The sequence below is a fragment of the Platalea leucorodia genome (assembly GCF_965183815.1).
Source record: "Platalea leucorodia genome assembly, chromosome: 14".
Classification (NCBI taxonomy): Eukaryota; Metazoa; Chordata; class Aves; order Pelecaniformes; family Threskiornithidae; genus Platalea; species Platalea leucorodia.
Genome location: NC_138836.1, coordinates 4,838,644 through 4,863,738, shown reverse-complemented (window position 1 = coordinate 4,863,738; position 25,095 = coordinate 4,838,644). Strand labels below are relative to the sequence as shown.

The 25,095-nt window shown below is 63.8% G+C and overlaps 4 protein-coding genes across 8 annotated transcripts; 2 read left to right on the top strand and 2 right to left on the bottom strand.

The window, feature by feature from the left end:
* Positions 1–616: 616 nt before the first annotated feature.
* Positions 617–3,122, bottom strand: SYNGR2 (synaptogyrin 2). The gene is made up of 4 exons (XM_082326742.1): positions 3,000–3,122; positions 2,407–2,644; positions 1,946–2,085; positions 617–1,838 (listed from the first exon to the last, which is right to left on the bottom strand). The coding sequence occupies exons 1-4, from the start codon at positions 3,105–3,107 to the stop codon at positions 1,641–1,643; spliced, it is 684 nt and encodes a 227-aa protein (XP_082182868.1). The 5' UTR covers positions 3,108–3,122; the 3' UTR covers positions 617–1,640.
* On the top strand, positions 2,595–13,445 carry TMC6 (transmembrane channel like 6). Of its 3 annotated transcripts, none has more exons than XM_082326735.1 (21): positions 2,595–2,662; positions 4,255–4,364; positions 4,633–4,751; positions 5,091–5,213; positions 5,338–5,496; positions 5,614–5,719; positions 5,818–5,914; positions 6,006–6,260; positions 6,596–6,786; positions 6,870–7,014; positions 7,111–7,266; positions 7,468–7,643; positions 7,793–7,874; positions 8,289–8,386; positions 8,566–8,661; positions 9,433–9,508; positions 9,804–9,937; positions 10,359–10,535; positions 10,731–10,809; positions 10,972–11,050; positions 11,581–13,445. In XM_082326735.1, the coding sequence occupies exons 2-20, from the start codon at positions 4,309–4,311 to the stop codon at positions 11,041–11,043; spliced, it is 2,397 nt and encodes a 798-aa protein (XP_082182861.1). In that variant the 5' UTR covers positions 2,595–2,662; positions 4,255–4,308; the 3' UTR covers positions 11,044–11,050; positions 11,581–13,445. The 3 variants fall into 3 exon arrangements, with proteins under 3 accessions (XP_082182861.1, XP_082182862.1, XP_082182863.1); XM_082326736.1 differs by lacking the exon at positions 2,595–2,662 and adding an exon at positions 3,381–3,446; XM_082326737.1 differs by lacking the exon at positions 2,595–2,662 and adding an exon at positions 3,582–3,634.
* Positions 13,446–13,467: 22 nt separating this feature from the next.
* Positions 13,468–14,777, bottom strand: ARL16 (ARF like GTPase 16; the record flags this gene model as incomplete). Its single annotated transcript, XM_082326743.1, is given in 6 exon segments — positions 13,468–13,653; positions 13,894–14,009; positions 14,284–14,397; positions 14,505–14,572; positions 14,575–14,630; positions 14,632–14,777. Coding segments are annotated over 6 exon segments (672 nt in total). The 3' UTR covers positions 13,468–13,481.
* Positions 14,314–25,015, top strand: HGS (hepatocyte growth factor-regulated tyrosine kinase substrate). Of its 3 annotated transcripts, none has more exons than XM_082326740.1 (21): positions 14,314–14,385; positions 15,299–15,383; positions 15,782–15,857; positions 16,370–16,462; positions 18,360–18,483; positions 19,457–19,509; positions 20,054–20,122; positions 20,329–20,453; positions 20,692–20,770; positions 20,858–20,956; positions 21,332–21,427; positions 21,804–21,842; positions 21,928–22,071; positions 22,226–22,439; positions 22,628–22,800; positions 22,958–23,098; positions 23,176–23,353; positions 23,433–23,566; positions 23,886–24,002; positions 24,209–24,304; positions 24,387–25,015. In XM_082326740.1, exons 2-21 carry the CDS (start codon positions 15,361–15,363, stop codon positions 24,492–24,494), a joined length of 2,181 nt encoding a protein of 726 aa, XP_082182866.1. In that variant the 5' UTR covers positions 14,314–14,385; positions 15,299–15,360; the 3' UTR covers positions 24,495–25,015. The 3 variants fall into 3 exon arrangements, with proteins under 3 accessions (XP_082182866.1, XP_082182865.1, XP_082182864.1); XM_082326739.1 differs by lacking the exon at positions 14,314–14,385 and adding an exon at positions 14,841–14,943; XM_082326738.1 differs by lacking the exon at positions 14,314–14,385 and adding an exon at positions 14,841–14,943 and having other exon boundaries at positions 20,692–20,956; positions 22,229–22,439.
* The last annotated feature ends 80 nt before the right edge of the window (positions 25,016–25,095 follow it).

The window sequence follows — 25,095 nt, the reverse complement described above, 5'->3', positions numbered from 1 at the left end:
GTAAGCCAGTGTCCACAAGCTCCAAGCAGTAGCTTTTGGTTCCGGCCAGGTCAAATCTTCACGTGCAGCTGCGGTGCTCTCTGTTTGCCTACACCCTCCAGCTAAGTGGAGGCACCTCCCTAGAAGGTTACAAGAGCTGTCTGAAAACCCCTGCTCCCTCTGCATTACTTGAAGTGATGACAGTTGTAGTACTCACAAGCACTTGATTGCCAGGCCTAGGCTTTCCCCTTAGGGACGGGGAAGGTGGCACTGCTACTGGTTTAGGTTAATAAATAACTTAATGAAATTGTCTCTGTGTGTTTTATGCCAGACTGCTCTGAAAAGGCTTCCCTGCAGTGAACAGTGTGCAAACAGGGCGGGCTGATCGCTCACAGCAGCAGCCTGGGTCACAGGGGTGGTGTTGGAGCTGTCTGCTCAAACCTTCTAGCAAACAGACTCTGCGAGGAGCAGGAGGAGGGCTAAAAATAGCACTAGCATGAGCGTGCTGTTTGCAGTGCAGCAGTTGGCTGGGGCTGCTCTGCCACTTCCCTGCCTGGACCCCGCCGCCTCAGCCCTTGGGGAGAGAGGGGGAACCCTGTTTTGCTTCCCTAGAGAAGAAAGGCACGTGATGGCGAGGTGAAAAAGTTTATTCCATCTCTACAGTGACAAAGAACTACTTGAACACCAGCCCCAGCAGCGACAGCTCGCATATTGCACACTGCTGCTGGGAACAGCTTCACAACAGGTGCAGCAGAAAACACAACCTGAGACAGCCAGCCTGCACAGGCGCCGGCGCAGCACCCTCGGTCAGCCGGGAGCGAGGGCTGCGAGCAGGGCACTGCCGAGGGAACAGCGGGCAGGACACAGGACGGCGGCCTCGCTTCTGCAGAGGCAGTGCTTAGTGGGAGGCAAGCGAGGGGTGCCCAGTACTGAGTCAGCAGGGAAAGTGCTCCAGGACGTTCCTGGAGCAGCCACGGCCCCGCTGAGAGAGCCCAGCACTCGCCGCTCCGATGGATCCTAAACCACGTCACCCGAGCACCGGCAGCTCTAGTGCAGGCTGCGAGAAGGCACAGCACAGGAGTTTATAGTCAAAAAAAGACAGGGCTTTGGCATCAAGCTCACCCAGCAGCAGCTGAGGGACGAAGGCACGGGAAGCCAGCGGCAGGCAGGAGCTGGACTGCACTGCCCAGCTGTGCTACAGCAGCGAGAGCCGGCACTGGAGGTGCCGCAGCCGTCAGGGCTGAAAAGGCACCGGTGCCAGGACGGGCCGGGGCAGCAGTCACAAGGGCACAGCCAGGCCAGGGCCGGGGGGTGCAAACCACACACCCACCCCGCTGCTTCCTCCCCCGGCCGCTTCCCCAAGGGCACAACAGCGAGGGCAGGCGCTCGGCCTCGCCGGGGCCGGCCCCACGCACCCACCCTCCCCGGAGTTGCAGGGCTGCGCTTAGCAGTTGCGAATCACCTACCACGCACCGGACTCTGGATCCCAGCGGCGAGGAGCTCAGCTCTGCCACCGGGACCAGGTCCCGTGGCCTTCACACAAAGCAGCCGCCACCCTCCCACCCCAACTTCCCACTTCAAGTCGCAGGTCCCTCCCCTCCCACCCCGCAGAAGAGAATTGCACTGGTACGGTCGTCCCTGCCGGGCCACCGGGCAGGGGCTCAGTACACCGGCGGGGGCTGGTAACCCTCCGGGGCTTCTGCCGTCTGGGTGAAGGGCGGCTGCTGGTAGCTGTCGTGGCTGATGTTGGGGTAGCTGGAGTAGGGAGCCGAAACCTCTGGGGTGGGGTCGACGTAGCTGTGAGCAAAGTCCTCCACCCCCATTTTGTACCTCTTGTAAGCGAAGGCGATGAGGAGGCCCTAGAGAGACGAGAGGGCCGGGGGTGTCAGGGCTGTGTGGCCCGGGGAGCCCCTCCACGCTCCCGCCCGAGCGGGGCAGGGCCGGGCTCTGCCATGGCTTCACTCACCCAGGAGAAGATGGAGAAGAAGCTGAAGGTGATGGCAGCACGGGCCGAGTCAGCCCCAACCGGCACGTCCTCAGCCCGCGTCCAGGCCCACTGGTTGGTCAAGAAACAAAAGCCAATGAACCACAGGAACGTCCAGAGACCTGCGGGAGGAAGGCGGCGTGAGGGGCTGGGGCTGTGTCCCGCTGCTCCCAGGCAGGTCCCCAGGCCAGACCCTGCTCCCACCGGGCTTCTGCCATCGGCACAGGGCCGGAGGCCAGCGCAGGTGCCCGGCCCGGTGCAGCCGCCCGTGTGCTGCTCCCCACGGCTCCTTGGAGCACTTTCAGCAGGCAGCGCGTGGCCCGTGGGCAGCGTGCCAGGTGGGAGCGACTCCCTTCGCCAGGCACCGGCAGCCACGTCATGGGACAAGGGCAGCCATTGTAGCAGCCGCGGAAGGCGCAGCCCTGCCCCGCAGCCACCGGTACCTGAGAAGCCGAGGTCTGCCAGGACCAGGTACTTGCGGTCGGTGGCGTTGCTGATCTGGGGGAAGTAGATGTCCACCATGAAGAAGAAGATGCAGGCGAGGAAGGCGAGGACGCCGATGCCGATGCCGTACCGGCAGGCGTCCTCGTTGTGGTTGAAGATACAAAAGAGCTGGGGGGAGCTGGGCAGGTTGGTGTAGCCCTCCCCGACCAGGCAGGCGAAGACGATCAGGGCGAAGATCTGCAGAGACGGGAGCAGGTGTCCGGCGGGCGGCACCGGGGCAGCGGGGCCCCTTCCAGGGTTGCCCGCACCCGGCCGGGCTGGGGGCACCGGGCTCGGCTCGGCGGAGCGCCGGCCACCGCGGCTGCGCTGGGGCAGGAGGCGGGGAAGGCCGGGCCGGGCCGGGCCGTGGGGGCCCGCAGCGGGCAGGAGGGAGGGGAAGGCCGGGCCGGGAGGGAGGGAGGAAGAGGAGGCGAAGGCCGGGCTGTGCGGGCTCCGGGGCGCGGGGCCGGCCCGACCTGGGGCCCTTCCGCAGCCCGGCGGGGCTCTCCCGGCGCGGCGGGGCCCCGTCCCGTCCCGCCCCGTCCCGACTCACCGCGCTGGCGATCCGCGCCAGCACCTGCGGCTGCTGCACGAAGCGGCCCAGGTCGAAGGCGCCGCCGGCCTTGGCCGCCCCGTACGCGCCGCCGCCGCCGCCCTCCATCGCGCCGGAGCCCCCGCCGCGCTCCCCACCGCTTCTGCGCGGCACCGCCCCGGGGAGGGCCCGGCCGGGCCGGGCGGTCCCCCCCCGCCGCCGGGGCGGAGCGGGGCCGCGCTCAGGCCGGCGGGACCGGGTCTCCCCCGCCCAGCCACCGAGCGCAGCGCCAGCCCCGCGGCCCTCCGGTGCCCCCGCGGCGGAGGGTCCCGCACCCCCCCCCCCCCCGCCCCGGCGCTGCCCCTCTCCCTCCCGGTGCCGCGGCTCCAGCGCAGCACCCGGGGCAGCGCCGTGGGACGGGGCAGCGTCGGCCGCTCCCACGCGGTCCCGACGTGCTCTGTCTGGGAGGTGGCAGGAGGGATGGGACGGGACGGGACGGGATGGGACGGGACGGGATGGGAGGGTCGGTGCTTCCCCCGCCCTCCCCGCGGGGGGACGGGGCCGCCTTCGCACCCACGCCGAGCCGCGGCGCTTGCCCGGTGCTCGGCGCGGGCGGAGGCGGCGGGAGCCCCGGGACGCGTCTCCGTCGATTCCTGGTACCGGGGCCGGCGGAGGGGGGAGCTGCCGGGGGGACCGGGCGGCAGCGGGGCGCGGCGGGTCCCAGCGCCCGGGGGTGCGGGCGGGGTGGCGGGGAGCCCCGTCGGGGCCGCTGCCTGCCCGGAGCAGCCTCAGTCCGCCCCGGGAGAGCTGTGGAGCCTCAGGGCGGTGGAGGGGGGAGCGGGAGGGGAGGAAGGAGAAGGCGCTGGGGCAGCGGCGGAGGCGCTCTCCGGCCCCGGGACGGCGCTGGCGGGCTCCTCCGGCGCAGCCCCGGGCCGGGGCCGGTGCGAGCCCCCCCTGGGCGGGCAGGACCTGCTCGGCGGAGGCTGCGCCGCCTCCCCCATCCGCCCGCCCGCCCTTCCTTCCTTCCTTTCCCCGCCGCAGCTCCCCGCCTGCTGGGCCGCCGAGACGGGTTGGCCCCGCTGTTAGTCCCGGGTTTAGACCTGGGTTTAGCTCCCGCCTGCCCTGGGCTCCCACACGCAGCGGCTCCGGCTCCGGCTCCATCCCCGTCCCAAGGGCAGGCGGGACCCCGTGTGCCCCGGGGCAGCCGTGGGTGTCGGGGTGACCGTGGGTGCCAGCTGCACGACGCCGGCTGACGCCTGTCCCCTCGCTGTGGCAGGGCGGCGTGTCGGAGGGAGCGCGGTGCCACAGGGACACGCTCGGCCCCAGCAGGATGTCCCAGTCGCCCTCCTTCGCCCTCCACGTCTCTGAGGACACCAAGAGCAATGGGTGAGTGTGGGCCTGCCCTCCCGCTGCCCGCATCTGCCCGAGCCGTGCCCCCGCACGCTTGGTCCCGGGGATCCTGCAGCTCCAGTGGCACAAGGCTGGTGTCCCCGCTGCAGGAGAGAGCAGCCCTTGTGCCCAGCAGGCACTGGGTGCCCGTGCTACAGGGTGGCACGGCCAGGCTTTGGGCTGGCACCAGGGCTTTTCCATGGCTCCATCCCCCGGGCCCCGGTGCCCAGCCCAGCCCCAGGTGAGTGTGTCTGTGTTCCTGCAGCCAGGAGCCGAGCCCAGACAACGAAGGAGCCCTGCACACCTCCTTCCATCAGCTCATCCAGGAGCAGAGCAGCTTGGTAGAGGCGGGTCTGGAGCTGGAGATGCAGGCGAGGGGCAGAGGTAAAGCGCTGTGGCCACAACCGGGGTGGAACAGGAACAGTGTGCGTGTCCAGGGCCATCTACCGTCCCGGACCCTGCCTGGATGAGCTAGGGCTCGTGCTGAGGCTGCGGCCAAAGCACTTGTAGGAGCCCACTGACGCCTTTGCCAGCACAGGCAATGGGGCAGACCTGCCCCTGGGGACACAGAGAGCATCTCTGGAGAAGGGGGTGCTCTGGGGAGAGCACACACCGGGGCAGGCGCCTGGCCTCGGTGCTGGAGCAGGGCAAGCGGGGCCACAGGGACTGGAGCCATGCGTGCTCCGGCTCTCACTGCTCTGCATCCTGCCCTCCGTCTCCCAGATCACCTGGTCCCCCTAGACGCCTGTGCCGCAGCCTGGCCGGAGCCTGAGCAGGATGAGCAGCACCCTGGCTACTCCTCCGCCTCCCTGCGGATCCTCGCCAGCATGCCCAGCCGCACCATCGGTAGGTGTTGCCCACCCTCCTGCCCTTCCCGAGGCCCAGGAGCCCCTTGGCAGAGCTCTCCCATCTGCCCTGCTCTCCAATGGCCAGCTGGCCACCCACCCCCTTGCCCCGCTCTTGCCCGCAGGGCGCAGCCGTGGGGCCATCATCTCCCAGTACTACAACCGCACGGCCCGGCTGCGGCGCCGGAGCAGCCGCCCACCCCTGCAGCAGCTCTGCCGCGCGGCGCGGCCCAGCCTGCGGCAGTATGACCTGGAGACTGACCCTGCCAGGGCCACGCTGGAAGGTGAGGGTCCTCTGGGAGTGGGGGCAGGCGGTGCTGGGCACTGTCCCCTTGCTGGGTTCCCGATGGGCATGCCGTGTCCTGGCCAGCCGCATCCTGCTGAGCCCCTTGTGCCCCCAGACAAGCGGAGCCTGCTGGTGAAGGAGCTGCTGAGCCTCTTGCCCAGCCAGCGCGGCCACATGCTGCTCACCGTGCCCCTCAGCCTGGCAGAGAAACGCATCCTCAGGTAGGTCCTCTCCTGCCAACCCCGGCCAGGCAGGGCCCCCACAGCCGGAGCTATCCCAGGGCCCGTGCCCCTCTCTGACATCCCTCTCTGCTGGGCAGGCAGGAGCTGATCAGGCAGAAGGCCCCCCTGAGGCAGCACACCCAGCACCGGTCCTCCTCCTCTCCCTGCGGATGGTGCAAGGACTACATTGTCCTCGTAAGTCTGGGGCGCGGGTCTGTACAGCAGCTATCGGCGGCTCTGGTACAGGCTCCGGCCCCGGTGCTCTCCCTAGGCTTCCTCTCCCCAGGGCTGCCGGAACCTCTGGTACAGGCTCTTCTCCCTGCTCCCCGCCGCACAGCCCTGGCACTATGCCTTGAAGCAGATTGGCGGCCGCTTCGGCTCCAGCGTCCTCTCCTACTTCCTCTTCCTCAAGACGCTCCTCATGTTCAACATCTTCTTATTCCTCATCCTCCTTGTCTTCGTGGTGGCCCTACAGGCTGCGTATCCCCCTGCCTCGGCCAGCCCCCAGCCCTTCACTGGCCTCGAGCTCCTCACGGGAGCGGTAAGCACCACCAGCACATCAGTGCCAGCGCATCCCTGGGCCAGGAGCGGCTCTAAGCCCGGGGCCCAGCCCTGCATCCCCGCCACAGCAATGCCCCAGTAACTGCCCTGCATCCTCTGCCATGGCGATACCCTGGTCCCTGCCCTGCATCCCCTGCCATGATGATGCCCCGGACCCTGCCCTCGCACAGCCAGGACCCTGGGACCACCAGTGCTGTGGGTGCAGAAGGGGGTGCCTGGTGCTGCCCTGGCCCAGGGCTCTGTGCCCCTGCAAGGTGGCACAGTTGAGCCAGGCTGGGCAGGGAGCCATGGGCCCCATCGTGCACTTTCCCACAGGGCTACTTCACTCACTCTCTGCTGTACTACGGCTACTACAGCAACATCACCCTCAATGACCCCCGCACCTCCAGCCCCAACGGCAGCACGTGCCCCCTCGGAGCCCCCCTGCTCCCATACAACATGCCACTGGCCTACGTATTCAGCGTTGGGGTCTCCTTCCTCATCACCTGCGTCCTGCTGGTGTACAGGTGGGTCAGCAGCGCCTCCGGCACTGCCAGCCTTCCCCTTGCTGCCCAGCCCCGATGCCCTGACGCCGTCCCCCTCACTGCAGCATGTCCTGCTCCTTCGGGGAGAGCTACCGCGTGGGCAGCTATGCGGGGGACCTGGCCGTCAAAGTCTTCTGTGCCTGGGACTTCAAGGTGATCCAGAGGCGCTCAGTGAAGCTGCAGTGTGAGAACATCCGCACCCAGCTGAAGGTGAGGAGCTGGGCTGGAGCTGGCCCCTGCATGCCCTGCGCCCTGCAGTGGGCAGGCAAAGGCGTTCACGGGAGCACTGGCACTGCTCTCTTCCAGGAGCTGCTCGCAGAACAGCGGTCCCGCTCCCGCTCCCTGAGCCTCTGCCAGCGCCTGGGGCATACGGCTGTGCTTCTCCTGGCCTGGGCCCTCTCCCTGAGCACAGTGCTGGGCTGCGTGCTGGCTGTGCACTACTTCTCGGAGCACATGCACATGGTGGGTGCCACCCCTCACCGTGGGATCTCCTGCCCTGGTGTTGGGGGGCTGGGGCTGAGGTACCGGGGAGGAGGCCAGAGCAGCCCTGGGAGGCAGGGGCAGCCCCGTTGCAGCTCCCTTCCTGGCGTCAACGTTTGCTGCCCTCTGCAAGGGTGCCGGGCTGCCGGCAGCCATGTGCTTACCCTGGTACCCACTTGCCAGGTTCAGCAGGACTACCAAGCCCTGGGCAGCAGCAAGTGGCAGCAGGAAGCCATCCTGTTGGTCCTGCCCCTCGTGGTGTCCCTCCTCAACGCGCTGATGCCCCACCTGTACAACTTGCTGGCAATGTGGGAGAAGCACGACTCCCCTGTGGTAGAGGTCTACGTGGCGATCTGCAGGTAGGCTGGCCGGGGCTGGGGCAGGGGGAGTGTCCTGCACCCCCACCTGCAGTGTTGGGGGAGGCTTTGGGGCCGGGCACCCCGTCTGCGGGGCTTGGTCCCTCCATCCCCAGGGCTCAGGGGTTCCCGGCCCTGCTCCCACTCCCCAGGAACCTCATTCTGAAGATGGCGGTCCTTGGCCTGCTCTGCTACCAGTGGCTCAGCCGGAGAGTCGTCTGCTCGACGGAGGAGGTCAGTGCTGTCACCCTGGGGCTGTGCAGGGCTGCGCTCTGCACGGATCCGTGTGAGGAGCCCATGGCACCCGTGTGAGCTGGCTGGGCCATGCCATCCGGACTGTCCCTTGCTCGGGGAGCACGGAGCAAAGCCAAGGCTACGGTCCCAGCACCAGCAGGGGCAGGGGTCGGGCAGCACAGGGTCTGCCGGACAGTGTCTGCCAGACAGCACTGCAGGCAGCATCATCTCCTTTGCCGGGGAGAGGTGGGTGACAGCCAGACAGGGGCACCCCAAGCACAGGGTGGCTAGGGAAAGGGGTGCAGGGAAGGAAAAGGTCCCACAGCCCCTCACACCCCATGGGGACCATGGAAAGGCCATGGGGGAGGACAAGCCTCATTGCATGCTTCATGCCACCTTTGGTTGTCTCCCCAGTGCTGGGAGACATGTGTGGGGCAGGACCTGTATCGCTTCGTGGTGATGGACTTCATATTCAGCCTGATGGACACGCTCTTTGGGGAGCTGGTCTGGAGGTAACGTGCCCTGGGAGGGGTTCCCCCGCTGGTGTGGCATCCCCGGCACGGCCCCGGCTCTCCGGTGCCCGGTCAGTGCTGCCCTGGTGCACCCAGGCTCTGCCACTGTGAGGGGGAAAATGGGTTGCTGAGCGTCCCCCGCAGCGGCAGTGTGGGAGCAGAGCTCCGCTCCTTCCCAGGCTGATCTTGGAGAAGAGGCTGAAGAGGAAGCGGAAGCCTGAGTTTGACATCGCCCGAAACGTGCTGGAGCTGATCTATGGGCAGACCCTGACCTGGTGAGATGCCATCTAGCCTGGCATGGCTCTGCTGGCGAATGCCTTGTGGTCCCTGTGAGCCCCACAGCTGGCAGGGACCAGCCACGGGGACCTGCACATGTTGCACTGAGCGTGGCTGTGGGAGATCCCCCCCAGTGCCACATGCGTGGGACGAGGGAGACGGGCGGCCTGGCATTCACAGCTCCTGGTGCCAGCACCTTACAGCCACAACCCACACGCTCACCCGGGAGGTCTGGCTTTGGCGACGGGGTGAGAGCCACTGGGGAATCAGCAGCAGAGCATCCCAGGACCAGCCCAGTGTCCCCTGCCCAGCTGGTCCCCCCAGAACTCTGGGGGAGGAGCAGGCTCTGGTGCATGTGCAGCCCCTCTTGTTTGTCCAGACCATAATGGCACTCACTGCTCCAGGAGACCTGCTCCCCTCCAGCCTGTCCGCTCGGCTGCCCAGGCCCTTACTTTGCCACCCCCCACCTTTCTGCATCCCCCAGCCTCGTGCTCCCCTGCCCAAGGAGGGGATCCACGCATGCGCTGCTGCGTTCCCACTCGCAACGCACCTGGGAGCCACAAAGGCTACAGCTGCCCCGGGGATTGGTGAGATCCCAGCCCAGGCTGCGCAGCAAAGCTGGCACGGGGAGTTGTGTGCTTGCTCTTTGCTTTACGAACGCCTGACCGCAGCTGGCGATGGTGCCCTGCTGCCGCCCACAGCTCTGCCCACCACTAGCTCCCACGGGGCCCAGACCTGGGACAAGCTTATCTTCCCCCTCTCTCTCCCAGGCTGGGCGTTCTCTTCGCACCGCTCCTGCCGGCCGTGCAGATGCTGAAGCTGCTGCTGCTGTTCTATATCAAAAAGGTGTGAACTGATCCCCCACCCCGCAGCTCCCCAGGCGTCCCCACGACGGGCAGCCCTGCGGTGACGCTGCGCCCTGCCACAGCAGCACGCAGCAGAGGTGCTGCACCGTGCAGTGAGCAGCGCTGTCCTTGTGGGAGGGAGGAGGTGTTGCTGGGGACAGGGTGTCCCTGAGCTCACTTGGCTCCCGGCGGATGGGAGGGACGGGACGGCGGGGTGGGGGCAGCTGTCTTGCTTGCGCTCCTGGGGCCACTTCCCAGGAGAGAGCAGCATGCAGGACTCTGCTCCCTGCCTGCAGACCAGCCTGATGCAGAACTGCCAGTCCCCCAGCAAGCCCTGGCAAGCATCTCGCATGAGCACCGTCTTCATCACCCTGCTGTGCTTCCCATCCTTCCTGGGTGCAGCCATCTTCCTCTCCTACACCATCTGGTCGTGAGTACCCGCCGGACCACGGCTCGGGGTGCAGAACTGCCGGCTGCCTGGTGAAGGAGAGGGACTTGGGGAGCCCATGCCTCCCTGGCCCTGACAGCATGCAGAACTCATCGTGCCCAGCGCAGGACTGTGTGATGCTGCCCCAGGCAGCAGGTGCTGCCCAGCCGCTGGTCATTGCACAGTGTAGCAGCAGTTGGCCTGTGCCCACTTCTCCCAGCTGTTCCCAGCTATTCCTGAGGCAGGACAAGGGGATGAGGACCCCTTTGTCCAGCCACTGGGGATGGCTGGGGCAGGCGAGGCTTGGTCCCCAGGACATCTGAGGCCGGGCAGTGCCCTGGGCTGGGGGTAGTGGCCGGCTGGACTGCCTATTGCTCTGACTGACCCCATCGCTCTGACTGACCCCATTGCTCTGTCTGCTCAGGGTGCGGCCGTCAGAAACCTGTGGTCCCTTCCAGGGGCTGGAAACCATCTACAAGTCAGGGAAGACCTGGGTGCAAGTGCTGGAGAAGTCCAACCCGAACATCACCTGGTTCACCTGGGTCCACCAGCACGTGGTGGAGAACACCTTCCTCCTGTTCTTCATGTCCGGGGTCCTGCTGTGAGTAGGGACCCGAGCCCAAGGCTGAACCCTGGGCCCACGGTTTGAGGGTCCCACAGCTTTGAGGGTCCCGCTGTCACAGCCCTGAGCGGGGGCTGGGAGCTCGGGTGTCACTCCAGAGCCCTGCGCCCCAGCCCAGGGCCAGGAGTGCAGCATCCCCCAGCTGCCACCGTCCTGTCCCGCTTGTCATTGCAGAGCCGTGATCTACTTCAACATCCAGGTGGTGAGAGGCCAGCGGAGGATCATCTGCCTGCTGAAGGAGCAGATTGCCAACGTGCGTGAGCTCTGCGCGCCGGTCCTGGCAGTCCCGGCTGCTCCACGCCCTGGTGCAGCCCCAGGACTGCCAGATTCGGGCTCTAGCCCCAACAACACTGCCGCCTCAGACATGCAAGAGCCCATCCCACGGCTGCTCACTGCAATGTCTCTGCTGTTGCAGGAAGGGGAAGATAAAATATTTCTCATTCGGAAGCTTCACTCCGTTTATGAGCAGAGAGAGAGATGCACCTGAGTCCCAGGTGAGGCTTGCATGAAGGGGAGATGGGGCTGCCAGAGTGCTCAGAGCTCGGCCAGGCACGTGGACATTCCTCTGCTCCGTGCTGGAGCACAACAGCGCGGCACTGCCAGGGCCAACCCGGCTGTGGCGGAGTGCTGCTTGCCGGGGAGCGGGAAAGCGCAGGAGGCGATGGGGCAAGCCAGCCTTTCCCAGAGGCATTGCCCCTCGCTTTGCTGGTGTGGGCGGCAGCGTACCTGGCTCAGCCGGCAGCTGGGGATGCAGGGCTGAGCGTGCTGGGGAGATGCCTGGGCTGCTGGGCTGCCCCGGTACCCAGCCTGTGCCAGGGGGTGCTGGATCCCTGGTGCTGCTGCAGTCCGGGGATGGCACCGGCTGCCAGCAGAGCCAGGACAGGGACAGGGAAGGGGACTGGGACAGGGAACAGGAGGGGGACGGGGACCCTCAGAGAGCCTCCTCTCTGCTTTCAGCATGGGGCAGTGCTGTCTGCCCCCAGCAGCAGACTCAGCGTCTCAGGGACTGTATCTCTCCTCTTAGCGTCACAGGACAGGACTCTGCTCACAGCCAGGCACTGGATCCAGCCCTCTTTCTGAGCCATCGCAGCCTGGCACTGGAAGCAGCGGGGCCGTGAGTTGCTGGGGAAGATCCTCTCCTTCGGGTTGCAGTGGCCAAGGACCCACTGGGGCACATCATCTGGCAGCTCCGCGGGGATGCTGCGGCACAGGGACATGGGTGCTCCCACTGCCTGGAGCTGCTGGGGATACGGCAGATGCAGCAGGACCAGAGCCAGGACTGCCGTCATGTCCCAGGGCACAGCTCCGCATGGGGCTGGCTTGCCAGCAGAGCCCTTCTCTGTGGGCGGTTACTGTTAGAAGAGAACAACTGTAAATGCCCCAGCCAGCCTGGAGAACAACTTCGGGCTGTTTTCAGAAGCCTTCGGAGACAGTGGAGCTTTCTGGCTGGAGAACCTGCAGCCTGCTTTGCACTGCCCAGAAGCAGCGAGGCTTCAGCCAGGAGCTGCCCAGCACCGACCCAGCTCCAGCCCCATGTCTGGCTTGTCGGGAGGAGAGCAGCTGGCCAACACCTTCCCCCTGAACAAGGCCACCTGGGCCCCTAGCCGCCAGGCCAGGCAGCCCTGCGGGAACACTGCGCCTGCCAGCAGGATGGGCCCAGGAACACCACCACGGTGCTGAGCGCTGGGCTGAAGAACCCGAAGGCTCTGGCTCCCCAGCTGCAGGCTGACCTGGCCCATTAAAGCATAGCTGTGCAGGAGGGCTCTCAGCCCGCGTCTGGACCTGTTGGGTTGGAAGCAGGCAAGTGGGTTTGGTGCGTTAGCGTCAGCATTCATTAGGGGTGGTGACTCAGCAGCCATGGCAGGGTGTGCTCAGGCTCCTCAGCACCGTCTGCCTGCCCACCGGCTGCTCTGGGAAGAGCCCAGCTCAGCCTGCACCGTGGAAGCAAGGACTGCTGCTGCCTCATTGCATACGGCCCTGGGAGCCGCTCGCTGTCACGGTGTGGTGTCCCCAGCCCCTGGAGCCACTCGCCATCGCAGCGCAGTGTCCACGGCCCCAGCCCCGAGAGCCACTTTGCACCGCAGCATGCTGGCAGCACCCCCTGGCCCTGGAAAGCTGGTTGCCCCTGTGGCACGGCACCAATAGACCCAGGGAGGGTTGTGCTGTGGTGTGTGCCAGGCCCAGGCAGCCACAAGTACCCCGTGACTTGGCACTCGCGCCGCCGGGTGACGCAGCTGCCTGCTCGGCTGGGCTGGGCTGTCAGCACAGGCACAGGATCGGTTATCGGTGCGGGCACAGACGGGGGTTATCAGTGCAGGCATGGGATGGATTCTCTGCACAGACCCAGCCATTCTCTGAGCCCGAGCGAGTGCTGGAGAGCAGCCATGGGCTGGCCCTTGCTGCAGCTTGTGAGACATCCCCAACTGAGGCATCCCTGCGGCTCAGTCTGCCCCGGCTCCCAACACCCACCCAGGTTCCCGCAGTCTTTCCACATGTCACCCCACTAGGCCCACAGGGCCAAAGCTGCCAGCAGGAGCCCCCCACACACTCGGCCTCCAACCCCAGAGGCATTACCAGCCCCTGCCCTGCTTAGCCCAGCCCAGGCACCGCCGCCCGTGAGCACCGCAACCACCGCTCCTGCACCCAGAGGTGCCAGCGTGGCCCCGTGCCGGTACAGTCTGGCCTCTGAGGCTCCTGCTCATCCCTTCCCGAGAAGGCCAGGGTTTCCACCCGAGCACAGGGCAGCCACCAGCCTGGACAGTAAGGTGGAGGTTTTACTGTAACGTCCCACAGGAGTCCTTCCACCACCAGCCCGCGACACCGTCCTGGGCCCCGCTCCCAGCCCCACGCAGGGCAGCTGCTTGCTGGCCACCTCCGGTGACAGGATTCGCCTGGGCTGCCGCAGGCACCCAGGTAGGGTCGGGGTCAGCGAGGGTCTCCAAGGGTGGCCCGAAGCCACTGCAGGACGTCGGCCAGGCCGGTGCCATCGCGGGCGCTGGTCTCCAGGATCGTGATGGGCTGCGTGGCACAGGAGACAATGTCCTGCATGCGGAATAGCGACTTCATCTCCGCCAGCGACATGTAGCAGGGCAGGTCACTGCAGCCGGGGACAGAGGAGGGGGATGTGTTAGCCCATCATGATGGCTCTCCTGCCTGGCCCAGCCCCCGGCTCGGGGGTCTCCGCGGGCCCAGAGAGCGTGGCAAAGCGTGGCTGCTGCCCCCCAGGACACATGAGGCTTCCTTGGGTGTCACCTGATGGAAGGGACGCGGGAGCCACTGCAGGCCCTCAGCATGCCCCCGTGCACCCCCACCCTCCAGGCTGCCCCCCCCTCCTCACATCTTATTGAAGAGGACGAGCACGGGCACGGAGGCGAGCTGCTCTGCAGAGAGGACGGACAGCAGCTGGACGCAGGACGAGGAGACCTGGGTGGGGTTGGCGGCATCGACCACGAACTGGAGGAGAAGAAGGGAAAGCAGCGGTGCGGGCGTCCCCGAGGGCGGCCCTGTGCTGGCCCGGGGAGGAGGAAAATCACCCAGCCAGGGCGAAACCGAGGGTGAAACCCCCCCCGCAGCGGAGCAGGGGCCAGTGCCAAACCCCAGCCATGGGGAGCCCCTCGCCCTGTGCCCGGGTCCGTCCCTCGGGGCTAGGGCTCAGGATGGGGTCCCCGCTTGGCCGCCGCCGTCACCCCGCCAGCGCGGGGGTCCCGGTGCCGCCGTCGCCGCTCACCAGGAGAGCGCTGCACTCGCCGTAGTAGCTGGGCCAGATGGGGCCCATGCAGCCGCCCAGCTCCCGGACCGTCACCCTCCGCGGCAGCCGCAGGTCGGTCAGGTTGGTGCCCACCTGTCGGGACAGGCGGCTCGGCTGGGTACGGCCGCGACCGCGTACCGGAGCCCCTCGGCCGTACCGGGGCCGTGGCCGGTTCGCAGCCCCCGCTGTGCCCTGCCTACCGTGGGCAGCGTGGCCGGGGGCTCGCCCAGCTCCGCGGTCCCCTCCTCGGCGCTCAGCTGTGCCGCGGGTTAAGGACACGACGGCGCTTGGGAAGGAAACGGGGACACGGACGCCGCCCGCTGCCCGCCCGGGACCCCCGCCCCGGTCCCCCCGGTGCCCCCCGGTGCCGGTCCCCGCCGGATATGACGCAGCCGCCTGGCCAGCAGGCTCTTGCCGCCGCCCGCCGACCCCAGCAGCAGGCACGTGGGCGCGGGCCGCCCCGCGCCCGCCATCCCGCCCCGCCCCGCCCCGCCCCGCCCCGCCGGAAGGAGCCCCGCCCCTGCCGGAAGCCGGAAGCGGAAGCGCCTGCGGAGGGGCGGTGGGGCAGGATCGGGCTAGGCCGGCAGCGGCGGGGGGACGCGATGGGGCGCGGCGGCGGCACCTTCGAGCGGCTCCTCGGTACCGGCCGCGGCCTCCCCTCGGCGCCGGCGGGGGGGGGGCGGGGGTCGGGCAGGGGGACGCGCCGCTCGGGCGGGCCGAGGTCCGCAGCGCTCGGCCTCGGGAGCCGGGGCGGGCCCGGGGCGGCGGGGCCGGGCTGGTGCGGCGGGGCCGAGGTTACCGAGCGCCCTGAGGCGTCCGAAGGGGAAGAGCTGCCGCGTTCCGGGAAAAATCAGGACTTTTTATCCTGGAGGGCTCGGGTCTGAGGCATCGCCGGCCTCCGGGGCAGCTTCCCTGCAAACGCCTTAGTGGTCGTGGAGCAGGGCTGGGATAAACAGCACCGCCTAAAGCAGCCTAATAGGTTTATTCCTTGCAGATAAGGCTACGAGCCAGCTTCTGCTGGAGACGGACTGGGAATCCATCCTGCAGATCTGTGACATGATCCGTCAGGGAGATACCCAGTAAGTGCTCTTGGCAGTCGGATGCGCTATAAGCGTAGCTCTCCTTGTCTTCCCAAGGTGAAGTGTCAGGGTCGGGGACCTGTCAGCCCGCGGTAGCACGCATCTTGTTATCCCCTTTCGGAGAAGCGTTGGAAAGGCAGCACAGTGCGCCCTGATGTGCTGAGGTGCTTCCCTGACCTCAGGAGATGCGGGTTACCTCTGGCCTGAAATCCTCAGGGAAACTCAAGCTTGAATGTGCTTATTCCTTCTCTTTCCAGTTTGCCTTGGGGGAATCACGTAGCCCATGAGCTAACTGTACCCTTGTGTTAGGGTGGGGCTTAGCAGGCTATCAGCAGCAGGTGGAATCTCCCTTCCAATTCTTGATTAGCTGAGGACGTGTACTCTCTTTCCTTACCCAGAGCAAAATATGCTGTCAATGCTATCAAGAAGAAAGTCAACGACAAGAATCCCCACGTGGCGCTCTACGCACTGGAGGTAATGTCAGCCCAAACCACGAGTACTGCAGGGGTCTGGCTCGCAGGCCAGGGAGCTTCCTGGCTTTTATAAGCCTGCTTCCTGGGCTGCCCTGTCTGCAGAGCATTCCCTGCCCTGCTCTGGGAGTGGTGGAGTCGTGGCTTAGAGTTTGCCTTGTCTTGGCTCTAGCACAGAGGTTTCATGACTGATTGGGAGGCTGTGGGTTTTGTTCTTTAATTCAGTTTCGGAGTTAGAAACAGACAGAGCTGGAACTTGAGATGCTGTCCCTGGGGGTCTGTCTCTAAGCAGCAGAAGTACAAAGGCTGCCGTGCGGTTGAAGCGTAGCTGACTCTCCAGCACGGTGGTGTGGATTTCTCTGGCTTGACTGACACTGCCCTAACGCGACTCGTTACTTAAATAATACCCCTGTCTTGGTGTGCTGCCTGCAGTAACCTGTAATGTGTGCTGGGACTCATCACGGGCCATAGAGAAGGAAGAAAGTGGCAGGCTAATATTGTCATTTGCCCTCGCAGGTCATGGAGTCGGTGGTTAAAAACTGTGGCCAAACAGTCCATGACGAGGTGGCCAATAAACAGACTATGGAGGAACTGAAGGAAATACTCAAGGTAAATATATCTTATTCTACTATTGTTTTCGAACGAGCTTGTAAGAGAAGCAGCAGAAGGAGAAAATGCGTGCATCCTCTCTTTCATTCCCTTTGTGTAAGGAACAGAAAGGAAACTGGAAATGCGTTTCAGAAAAGAGCAAACTGTGTTTCATGATGTGAAGGGATGAGTGTAGGGAGCTAAGGGGTGCCTGCTAGGGAGAGAAGATGTGAGAGCAAAGGTAATGTTTGACTATTCCGTGAAGTGGGCTAGGAATAGGCTGCAAAGGCCTAGACCATTTCATGGTAAATGCTCCTGGGTGAAGTGAATTCCCTCCTGCAGTACAGTATGAGACATACAGGAAGGTAAGCAGCAAGGTAAAAACTGGCAGAAGCTTCCTCTTTATCGTGGCCGTTTCATTAGCCTGTGGAATTGTTTGAGGAGCTTTCCAGGATCTAGACCTGGCTGTTTCCACTGACAAGCTATCACTTGCCAATTTGACACAACGTGATGCCTGCAGGAGCTCTGTGTGTCCTTGGACTGGAGAATTCCACGAGTGAAGTGGAAATGGGAACTTCTGTCTCCAGCTCCCAGCCCCAGATCAGCAACGCCCAGACAAGAGCTAGTTAGAGTAGTGCTGTTCCTTCCTTACAGCCTCTGTCTTCTGCCAGAAATAGACGACCGGATGACCCAGATATTTGGTGAATGAGCTGTACGAGTCCTATCATCTCACACACGGTAGCTGGGTGTCTCTCTCCTGTCACCTTCCTGTTAGGGCTGACGCAGTCTCCAGGCAGGATCTCCTGCTGAGATAGGAGCACTGCCACAATGTGACAGCCAGGTATAGTAGCGCAGCTGCTCCGAGCACTGAGGAGATCAGATCAAGAGATTTTGTGGTTCTCTCCAGTCCGTGTCTGCCTCGGTAGTTTCATAACTGCTGCAGACCCATTCTCCTCTGACCCTTGGAACTTTACTGCTTGTGAATGCCCAATGCTGGTAAAATTGTCTTCATTCTGATGAGGTTCAGGGCTGTGACATTTGTGGAACGCAGGATTTTGCCAAATCTTCTAGAAGTTTGGAGCTCCAGGAATTGTTTATAAGTCACACTGTGTGGGCCAAGCTCTCGGCTGAAATAGGAGCTTGACAATGCTCCTCTGCTTCTCGGGGGATTTCTGGAGCAGCCGGTCATGTGAATGCGTGATGGCTTGGTCAGCTGATGACAGGGCTGCTCTCAGAGGCTGGCCGGGATAGGAACAGGCTTACCAAGTTTCCTCCGGCTCCTTGAACTGTGATACAACCTCCCCTGCCTCCAAAGGGCACGCTTCCCAGCTGTCCTCACTGCGTCACATCCCGAGGTAGCTTTGGGTATTCCTGGGCAGGAGTCTCGGGGCTGGAGGTGCCGACAGCCTGACACCACCACCCTCCAGATGCCCTCCAGCTGTAGCTGTGAGCTTGTGGTGCTCTGTCAGCGCTCCGACGAGGCACTCTGCTGTTCTGCCCAGCTGCGTACCTGTAGGTCCTGCAATTTTCTGAGTGCAGGATGAGCAACTCTTGTGAGATGTTGGGCAGGCCAGTGCTCGTGCCTGCCCTGGGGAGCAACTGTGTGAGTCTTTATAGGTATTTTTGCAAAGCATCGCAACTGCACCCCTTTTCAAGTTGGTCCATGCTGCTCTGAAGGACATTTTCTTCTTCGTGCTGGAGGGGAGAAGTGGGGAAGCAGAAGGGTTATGTAGTCCTTGCTGTGAATTGTCCTTATTGCAGCTTTCTGACAGCTCTTACCTTGCAGAAGTACTCTAAAGTCTCTCTTTCCATGAGTGGTATTTCTGACTTCTCTTCTGGGGGATTCACGCCATCCTTTGGGTTTCAGAGTCTTTTTCTCAGATTTTTTTTTTTTTTCTTCTCCTCCCTTTCTGTGCAGAGGCAAGTGGAGACAAGTGTCCGCAGTAAGATCCTGTACCTTATCCAGGCCTGGGCTCACGCCTTCCGCAATGAGCCCAAGTACAAGGTGGTGCAGGACACCTATCAGATAATGAAGGTTGAAGGTGAGGACTCTGTGGGCAAAGGTGGGTGGACAATTGGCAAAGCAGCTCTGCTCTGGAGGAGCACTGCAGGAGAAGGAATGGGTGTCAGGACCCTCCCTGGTGTTAGCAAAATCTGGATTTGCAATACTGAGCTTTTTCTTGGTGCCCGAAACCCAGTGTACCCTTTGGAGTGACTGAATCCTGCTGCAGAGAGAGGACAGCTCCATCGTCCCAGGACTGGGGGCTGCCTTGCTCTGGGCCTCCGGCCCAGCGAGCAGCTAAGGGTTGGCAGCGAGACCTGAAAAGCAGGAGCTGCGAAGGTTCTTCGGGAAACTGGCAGCAAGTCAGCATGTCCTCTGGGAAGAGATTTACAGTGGGGTGGTTCCTTCCTTCCAGGCTTTCGTTAGTACCTCCAGGATGGGTCCAGGCTCCTGCTTTCTGACAGAGTGTCAGTATGGCACTTTCTCTCTTGTCCCGGGCATGGCAGCATTCCCTGTGAGGGAAGGGACGCGCTGCTCTTTCTGCCTCTTTCTGTGCACCAGAACTCCGCAGGCAGTGGCAAAGCCTGGAGGTCCCAGTCCCCCGCCGAGGCGGTGTTGCCACACTCTTGCCATTCAAGGGGTGAGACTCAAAGCCCTGTCTGCCCACACAGTGCGCTTTTTCTTTTCTTGAGCAATAAGCCTTATCCAAAGGGCCCTGATGTCCCTTACAGGTGTATAAGGGAAACCAATAGGGGATTGTCCTGTGCGTTCGAGAGCATGGCTGAGAGCCCCATACTTCGCAGACAGCAGCAAGTGCTGTGCAAGCATTGCCCTCTGGCCTCCTGCAGGAGGAAGATTGCTGTTAGTTGTGTCAGAGTAAGATAATGGTCAGGGCAGGCATGCTGAGCTGGATCTGACGCGTGGCTGGGACCTATGGCACGAGGCTGTAGGCACCACGGCCTCCCTGCGTGCAGGAGCCCTTTCACAATGGGACTCTGTCGCTTCTCCCGCAGGTCACGTGTTCCCGGAGTTCAAAGAGAGCGATGCCATGTTCGCTGCAGAAAGGGTGAGCTCTGCTGGCGGGAAGGGAGTTGGCAGCGCAGGACAGACCTTGCTGTCCTGTCCCCTTCCTACTAAAACTTCAGTTCTTGCATTTCTGCGTTTCACGCAGATTAGAGACCTTGCTGGGCGCATACTGCTCCCAGCTGCCACGCGGGCAGTTCTGGGGTGGCGTACAGCGATTTAGCCTAAAACTACCAGAAGGAGGGGAGACTTGACTAGGACAGGGAGTTAGTCTCATCTTAACCTACTCGGTGGCCTTCCAGCAGCGTGGCAGTCTGAACGTGGCAGCAGGGCATTGCTAACATGATTGCTGTGCAGACACGTTCCTAGAAAATCTCTTGCCAACTGGGAAAGCACTACAGTCTCTAGTGACACGAGAGGAGATAACTTGCAGGGATTAGTATTTCCCGTTGAGCTGCAAATGCTTCCAGTCTCCCCCATTCATGAGAGTGCCTTGGTTAGCAGTAGGAGCTCCTGAAAAGCTCTGTGGAGACACTCTCCTTAAGGCCCTCCTCCCCTCCTTACACAAGTTTCCTTAACCTCAACAGGCTCCAGACTGGGTCGATGCTGAGGAGTGTCACAGATGTCGAGTGCAGTTTGGCGTTGTGACGCGGAAGGTGGGTGCCGCTCCTGCCCCTCTGGGTTCCCTGGTCCTGCACAGCCCCCCGGGACTCGCAGGACTCCCTGAGCCTGTGTGGAAGTGTGTCAGGGCTTGACCGCGTTCCCTGGCTGCTGGCAGGGAAGTGCCACGAGCGTCTGAGTGTTGTTGTCTAATGGTGAACGAGTGTCTTGCCACCACATTGATGTCTCCTGTCCTTTGCAGCATCACTGCAGGGCCTGCGGGCAGATCTTCTGTGGCAAATGCTCCTCCAAGTATTCCACCATCCCCAAGTTCGGGATTGAGAAGGAAGTGAGAGTCTGTGAGCCCTGTTACGAGCATCTCAACAAGTCAGTACCCTTTGTGGTGTGTTTCTTTGCATGCAAGAGCTGGGACTGTGAGGGGAGAAGCTTGGCATGGAGCCACCTTTCTGCAGACCAGAGCGAGGGTTTCCCAAGCTGAGCAGGCTGGGCTGGGTTCCCTTCCTTCCTGGGAACGGGGTTTACAGCTGTAGTGTTGTACAGAGCTGGGGCTCCAGTGTGGAGGAAGGAGCACTCAGTCTGCACTGTCACCTCTTTCTGACTACAGGAAAGCTGAGGGTAAAGCTGCTGCCACCTCCGAGCTGCCCCCCGAGTACCTGACCAGCCCTCTCTCTCAGCAGTCCCAGGTGAGTGGCTGCCCTGTAGGTGATCTAGTGATCCAGACCTGCTTGTTGATCCCTTTACTGACCACTGCCTCATCTTTCCACTTGCAGCTGCCTCCGAAGCGTGACGAGACAGCTCTGCAAGAGGAGGAAGAGCTCCAGCTAGCTATTGCCTTGTCTCAGTCAGAGGCCGAGGAGAAGGAGAGAATGGTTTGTGCCCTGCTTGGCATCTGGGAGTGGTTATTGCCACACAGCCCAGATGTGCTGGGCATCTCCTAGCTGTGTAGTAGCAGATCTCTAGGCATGTCCTGGTGTGAGTGAGTCGCAAGGCCTGTGAAATGAGAAGGTGAAAGCAGGGACATGCCGTGTTGCAGTCCCGAATCTTGGAAACAGGCTGTGCCCAAGCTGCAAGCCCTGGGGCATGCTGGCCTGCGGGAATTGTACAAAGCATGAGGCTGGGTCTGCTGGCCGTGCCGGGCCATCGCTAGGAACCTTGCCCACCCAGTGTGCCCAGCCTGTTGCTGACTGGGTGATTTGGAGGAGTCTGGACAGTCCCTGAGTTGATTTGTTTTTTCTCTTTTGCAGAGGCAGAAAACAACCTATGCCATGTACCCGAAGGCTGAGCCCATACCCGTCACCTCATCAGCCCCCCCGGTCAGCACTCTCTATTCCCCGCCTGTGGTACGTTCGTGGGAGCCCCTGAACGTGAAGTGGCTGGACGCAGGCCACTTCCCCAGCCCAAGCCTGCCTTGCCTGGGGTCAGATTTAATCCCTGTTCTGAAAGAAAAGATTTGCCCCATTCAGTCCCTTGCTCTTTCACAGCACTACTGTGTTTTCAGCAAGAAGGCCTGTACTCAGCCAGCATTTAGGTGCCTCCGCTGCTTCCAGTAGGAGCTGCAGTGTGTGTCTGGCTGAAGGAGAGGGCTGTCCCCTTTCAGTCTCTTGCTGGTGCTCAGCATTGGTGGTTGTGCATGGCCAGGTCCAAGCAGGATATCTGTGTGGGAGCTGTGGGTCTCTGGTTTCTCTGTACCGGATTTCCCTGTTTATCTCTTTCCAGAATTCCTCTGCTCCCTTGGCTGAGGACATTGACCCGGAGGTAAGGATCCAGGCCTTAATTAGTCCACAGTACAGGCTTGCTCCCAGTGGGGCTGTGATGCTCATCTTCCTTCTCTTTCTGGCAGCTGGCTCGGTACCTGAACCGCAATTACTGGGAGAAGAAGCAGGAGGAAGTTCGCAAGAGCCCCACCCCGTCAGCACCTCTGTCCCTCACAGAGCCAGCTGCTCAGCCTGGAGAAGCCCACCCTGCCCCGCTCGGTGTTGTTGAGGTAAGAGGGGGCCTGGACCTGTGTCTGGCCGCTTCGGAGGAGTGAGGAGTGCCCGACTCCTTTGTTCAGCCCAGTCACGCAGCTCTGCAGGCTTGCTGCTGGCTCTCGGCACGCACGGGAGAGTTGAGGCTGACCGGCTGCCCTGTCCTTCCAGCAGCAGTACCAGAACGGCGAGTCTGAGGAGAACCACGAGCAGTTCCTGAAGGCGCTGCAGAATGCGGTCACCACATTTGTCAACCGCATGAAGAGCAACCACATGCGGGGCCGCAGCATCACCAATGACTCTGCCGTATTGTCCCTCTTCCAGTCCATCAACAACATGCACCCCCAGCTGCTGGAGCTGCTCAACCAGCTGGACGAGCGCAGGCGTACGTGGGAGCTGCCTCGCCGGGGGTGTGGGAGGGCGTCCTGGGGAGGAGTGGGTGGCTGCCAGGGCTTCCCCCAGTGCCAGGGTTCGACACTGCCATGACACAGCCACTCTGGAGAGAAGCCAGTGTGGGGTGGTCTGTGTGCTCTGTCCCGAGAGGGTCCCTGAGGCTGTCTCTTCCCTCCCCAGTGTACTACGAAGGCCTGCAGGACAAACTGGCGCAGATCCGGGATGCCCGTGGGGCTCTGAACGCGCTGCGGGAGGAGCATCGGGAGAAGCTGCGCCGTGCAGCGGAGGAGGCTGAACGCCAGCGCCAGATCCAGCTGGCCCAGAAGCTGGAGATCATGAGGCAGAAGAAGCAGGTGAGGCAGGGAAGCGTTTCCAGGGTACCAGGGGCCGTGTCAGCCAGCAGGCCTGCCTGCACCTTGGGCCAGCCCAGGGCTGGCAGGGACGGCTGCCCTGGCAGGAGGGGACGCTGCACTGTCCTGGCTTCTAGCTGTCACGGCCCTCTTCCCACAGGAGTACCTGGAGATGCAGCGTCAGTTGGCCATCCAGCGACTGCAGGAGCAGGAGAAGGAGAGGCAGATGCGCCTGGAACAGCAGAAGCAGACCATCCAGATGAGAGCCCAGATGCCAGCCTTCTCGCTGCCTTATGCCCAAGTACGGCGGCTGGGCCAGAGACCCACCTGCCAGGTCCCAGGGACGTGGCCTAAAGCTTGCTTTTCTTCCCTCAACAGCTCCAGGCCATGCCCGCAGCCAGCGGGGTGATCTACCAGCCCTCTGGGCCCACCAGCTTCCCTGGCACCTTCAGCCCGGCCGGCTCTGTGGAGGGCTCTCCCATGCACAGCGTATACATGAACCAGGCAGCACAAGGCGGCACGGCGCCGTACACCGCAATGCCCGTCACAGGGACAGGTACGTCGCTGAGCTGATCCCACGTGGGTGGAGGCTGAGCGCAAGGTCGTTGCTTCAATCTCTGCCCTTTCTACCCCAGATCCCAGCATGGTGAACGCCTACATGTACCAGCCGGGCGCAGGCAGTGGGCAGGCGGCTCAGCAGGGGCAGGCGGTGCCCACCACCACCCCGGCGTACTCGTCCTACCAGCCAACTCCAACGCAGGGCTACCAGGCAAGTGAGGGCAGCGTCCCCGGGCCGTAGCAGAGCAGCTTGCGGCCAGCTGGGGTGTTCTGCGGGGCTAGCGCAATTCACTCGGTGACTGGATCTCTGAGAGGGAAGAAGTGGCTGGTTGGTCCCTGATCTCTGGATCTTCTGCTGCTGCTTTCACTGTGGGAGTGGGTTGGGGTCAGAGTTGGTTCTGGGCTCCCCGGGGCGCAGAGAGAAGAAGCCTGGTTCCAGCGGAGTGGGGAGAGTGGTGCTGGTCCTGGGGTGTTGGTTCGAGACGAGCCATTGCTGCCTGCACCACCTCTTACCAGCCTCTCCTCCCCAGAGCGCAGCCTCGCAGTCGCAGAGCATCCCGGCCATCTCTCAGGCCCCTCAGTCGGGCGCCATGGGCTACATGGGCAACCAGTCGGTCTCCATGGGCTACCAGCCCTACGGCATGCAGGTGAGCACTCCCTGCTGCATGGGCCCCTTCTTGGGCACTGGCAGGGGACAAGGTAGGGTGGTCTCCAGCCCGTGGAGCCTTCCTGGGCCTGCACTGCCGGTGGCAGGGAAGGGGGAGGCCTGGCGGAGGCTGCGGGCCTTCACCTCTGCCCCACGGGCACTGTGCGTCCCCCAGCCCCTCTGACAGCCGCCCCTTTGCTCCCGCAGGGCCTCATGTCCGCCCTGCCGGGCCAGGAAGCCGCGCTGAGCAGCTTGCCAGCCCAGCAGTCCTACCTGCCCGGGCAGCAGCCCCTCTACCAACAGGTGAGTGAGTACTGCTGGCGGTGGGGGGTTGGGGACCCGGGGGGGGGCTGCGTTTGCTAATGAAGCGCCTCATTTCTTCCAGATGGCACCTGCTGGGGGGCCCCCCCAGCAGCAACAGCCCCAGCCAGCGCCCGCCCCGGTGCAGCAGCCCCAGGGCAGCGGAGAGGCCCAGCTCATCTCGTTTGACTGATCGCCGCCGCAGGGAGCGGGGGGATCCCGTTAACACTACTCTTCATCCGAAATCACTTCTCTACTTCAACTCCTCCTGCCCTCTCAGTCCCCGCGTCTGTCCCTGGCCAGGGAGGGGGGGACGTGGGACCGCAGGGTCCCAGCATCGGCTCCGGGGCCCCGGCAGCAGCAGAGCAGCCCCGCGGCCCGCTCCCTGCCGCTGCTTGCCCGGCCCCGCCACCCCGGCAGCCTGCGGCCCCTGGGGCCGGGCGGGAGCCGGGTCCCTGCCGCGGCCGGGGGGGGGTTGTGGCCGCAGGCCCCGAGGGAGCAGCGCTCCCAGCCGGCCCCCGCCCCGCTCCCCTCGCCTCGGGCACCGCCAGCTTCGCCCCGTCCCGCCCCTACCGAGCCCCGTTCCCCGCCAGCGCCCTCTCCCCTCCCGGGGTCCCTCCCCGGGCCGGGCCTGTCCCCGTCCCCGCGGCGCAGCCGCTCCCTCCTCGCCGGGGAGACCGAGCGCGAATGGTGACAATAAAGTGTTGGGAACGAGCTGCGGCCTGGTGTGCTGGGGGCGGCGGGGGCGGCCCGGGGCTGCGCGGGCACCGCGCCTGCCCCACCGGCGGCGGGGG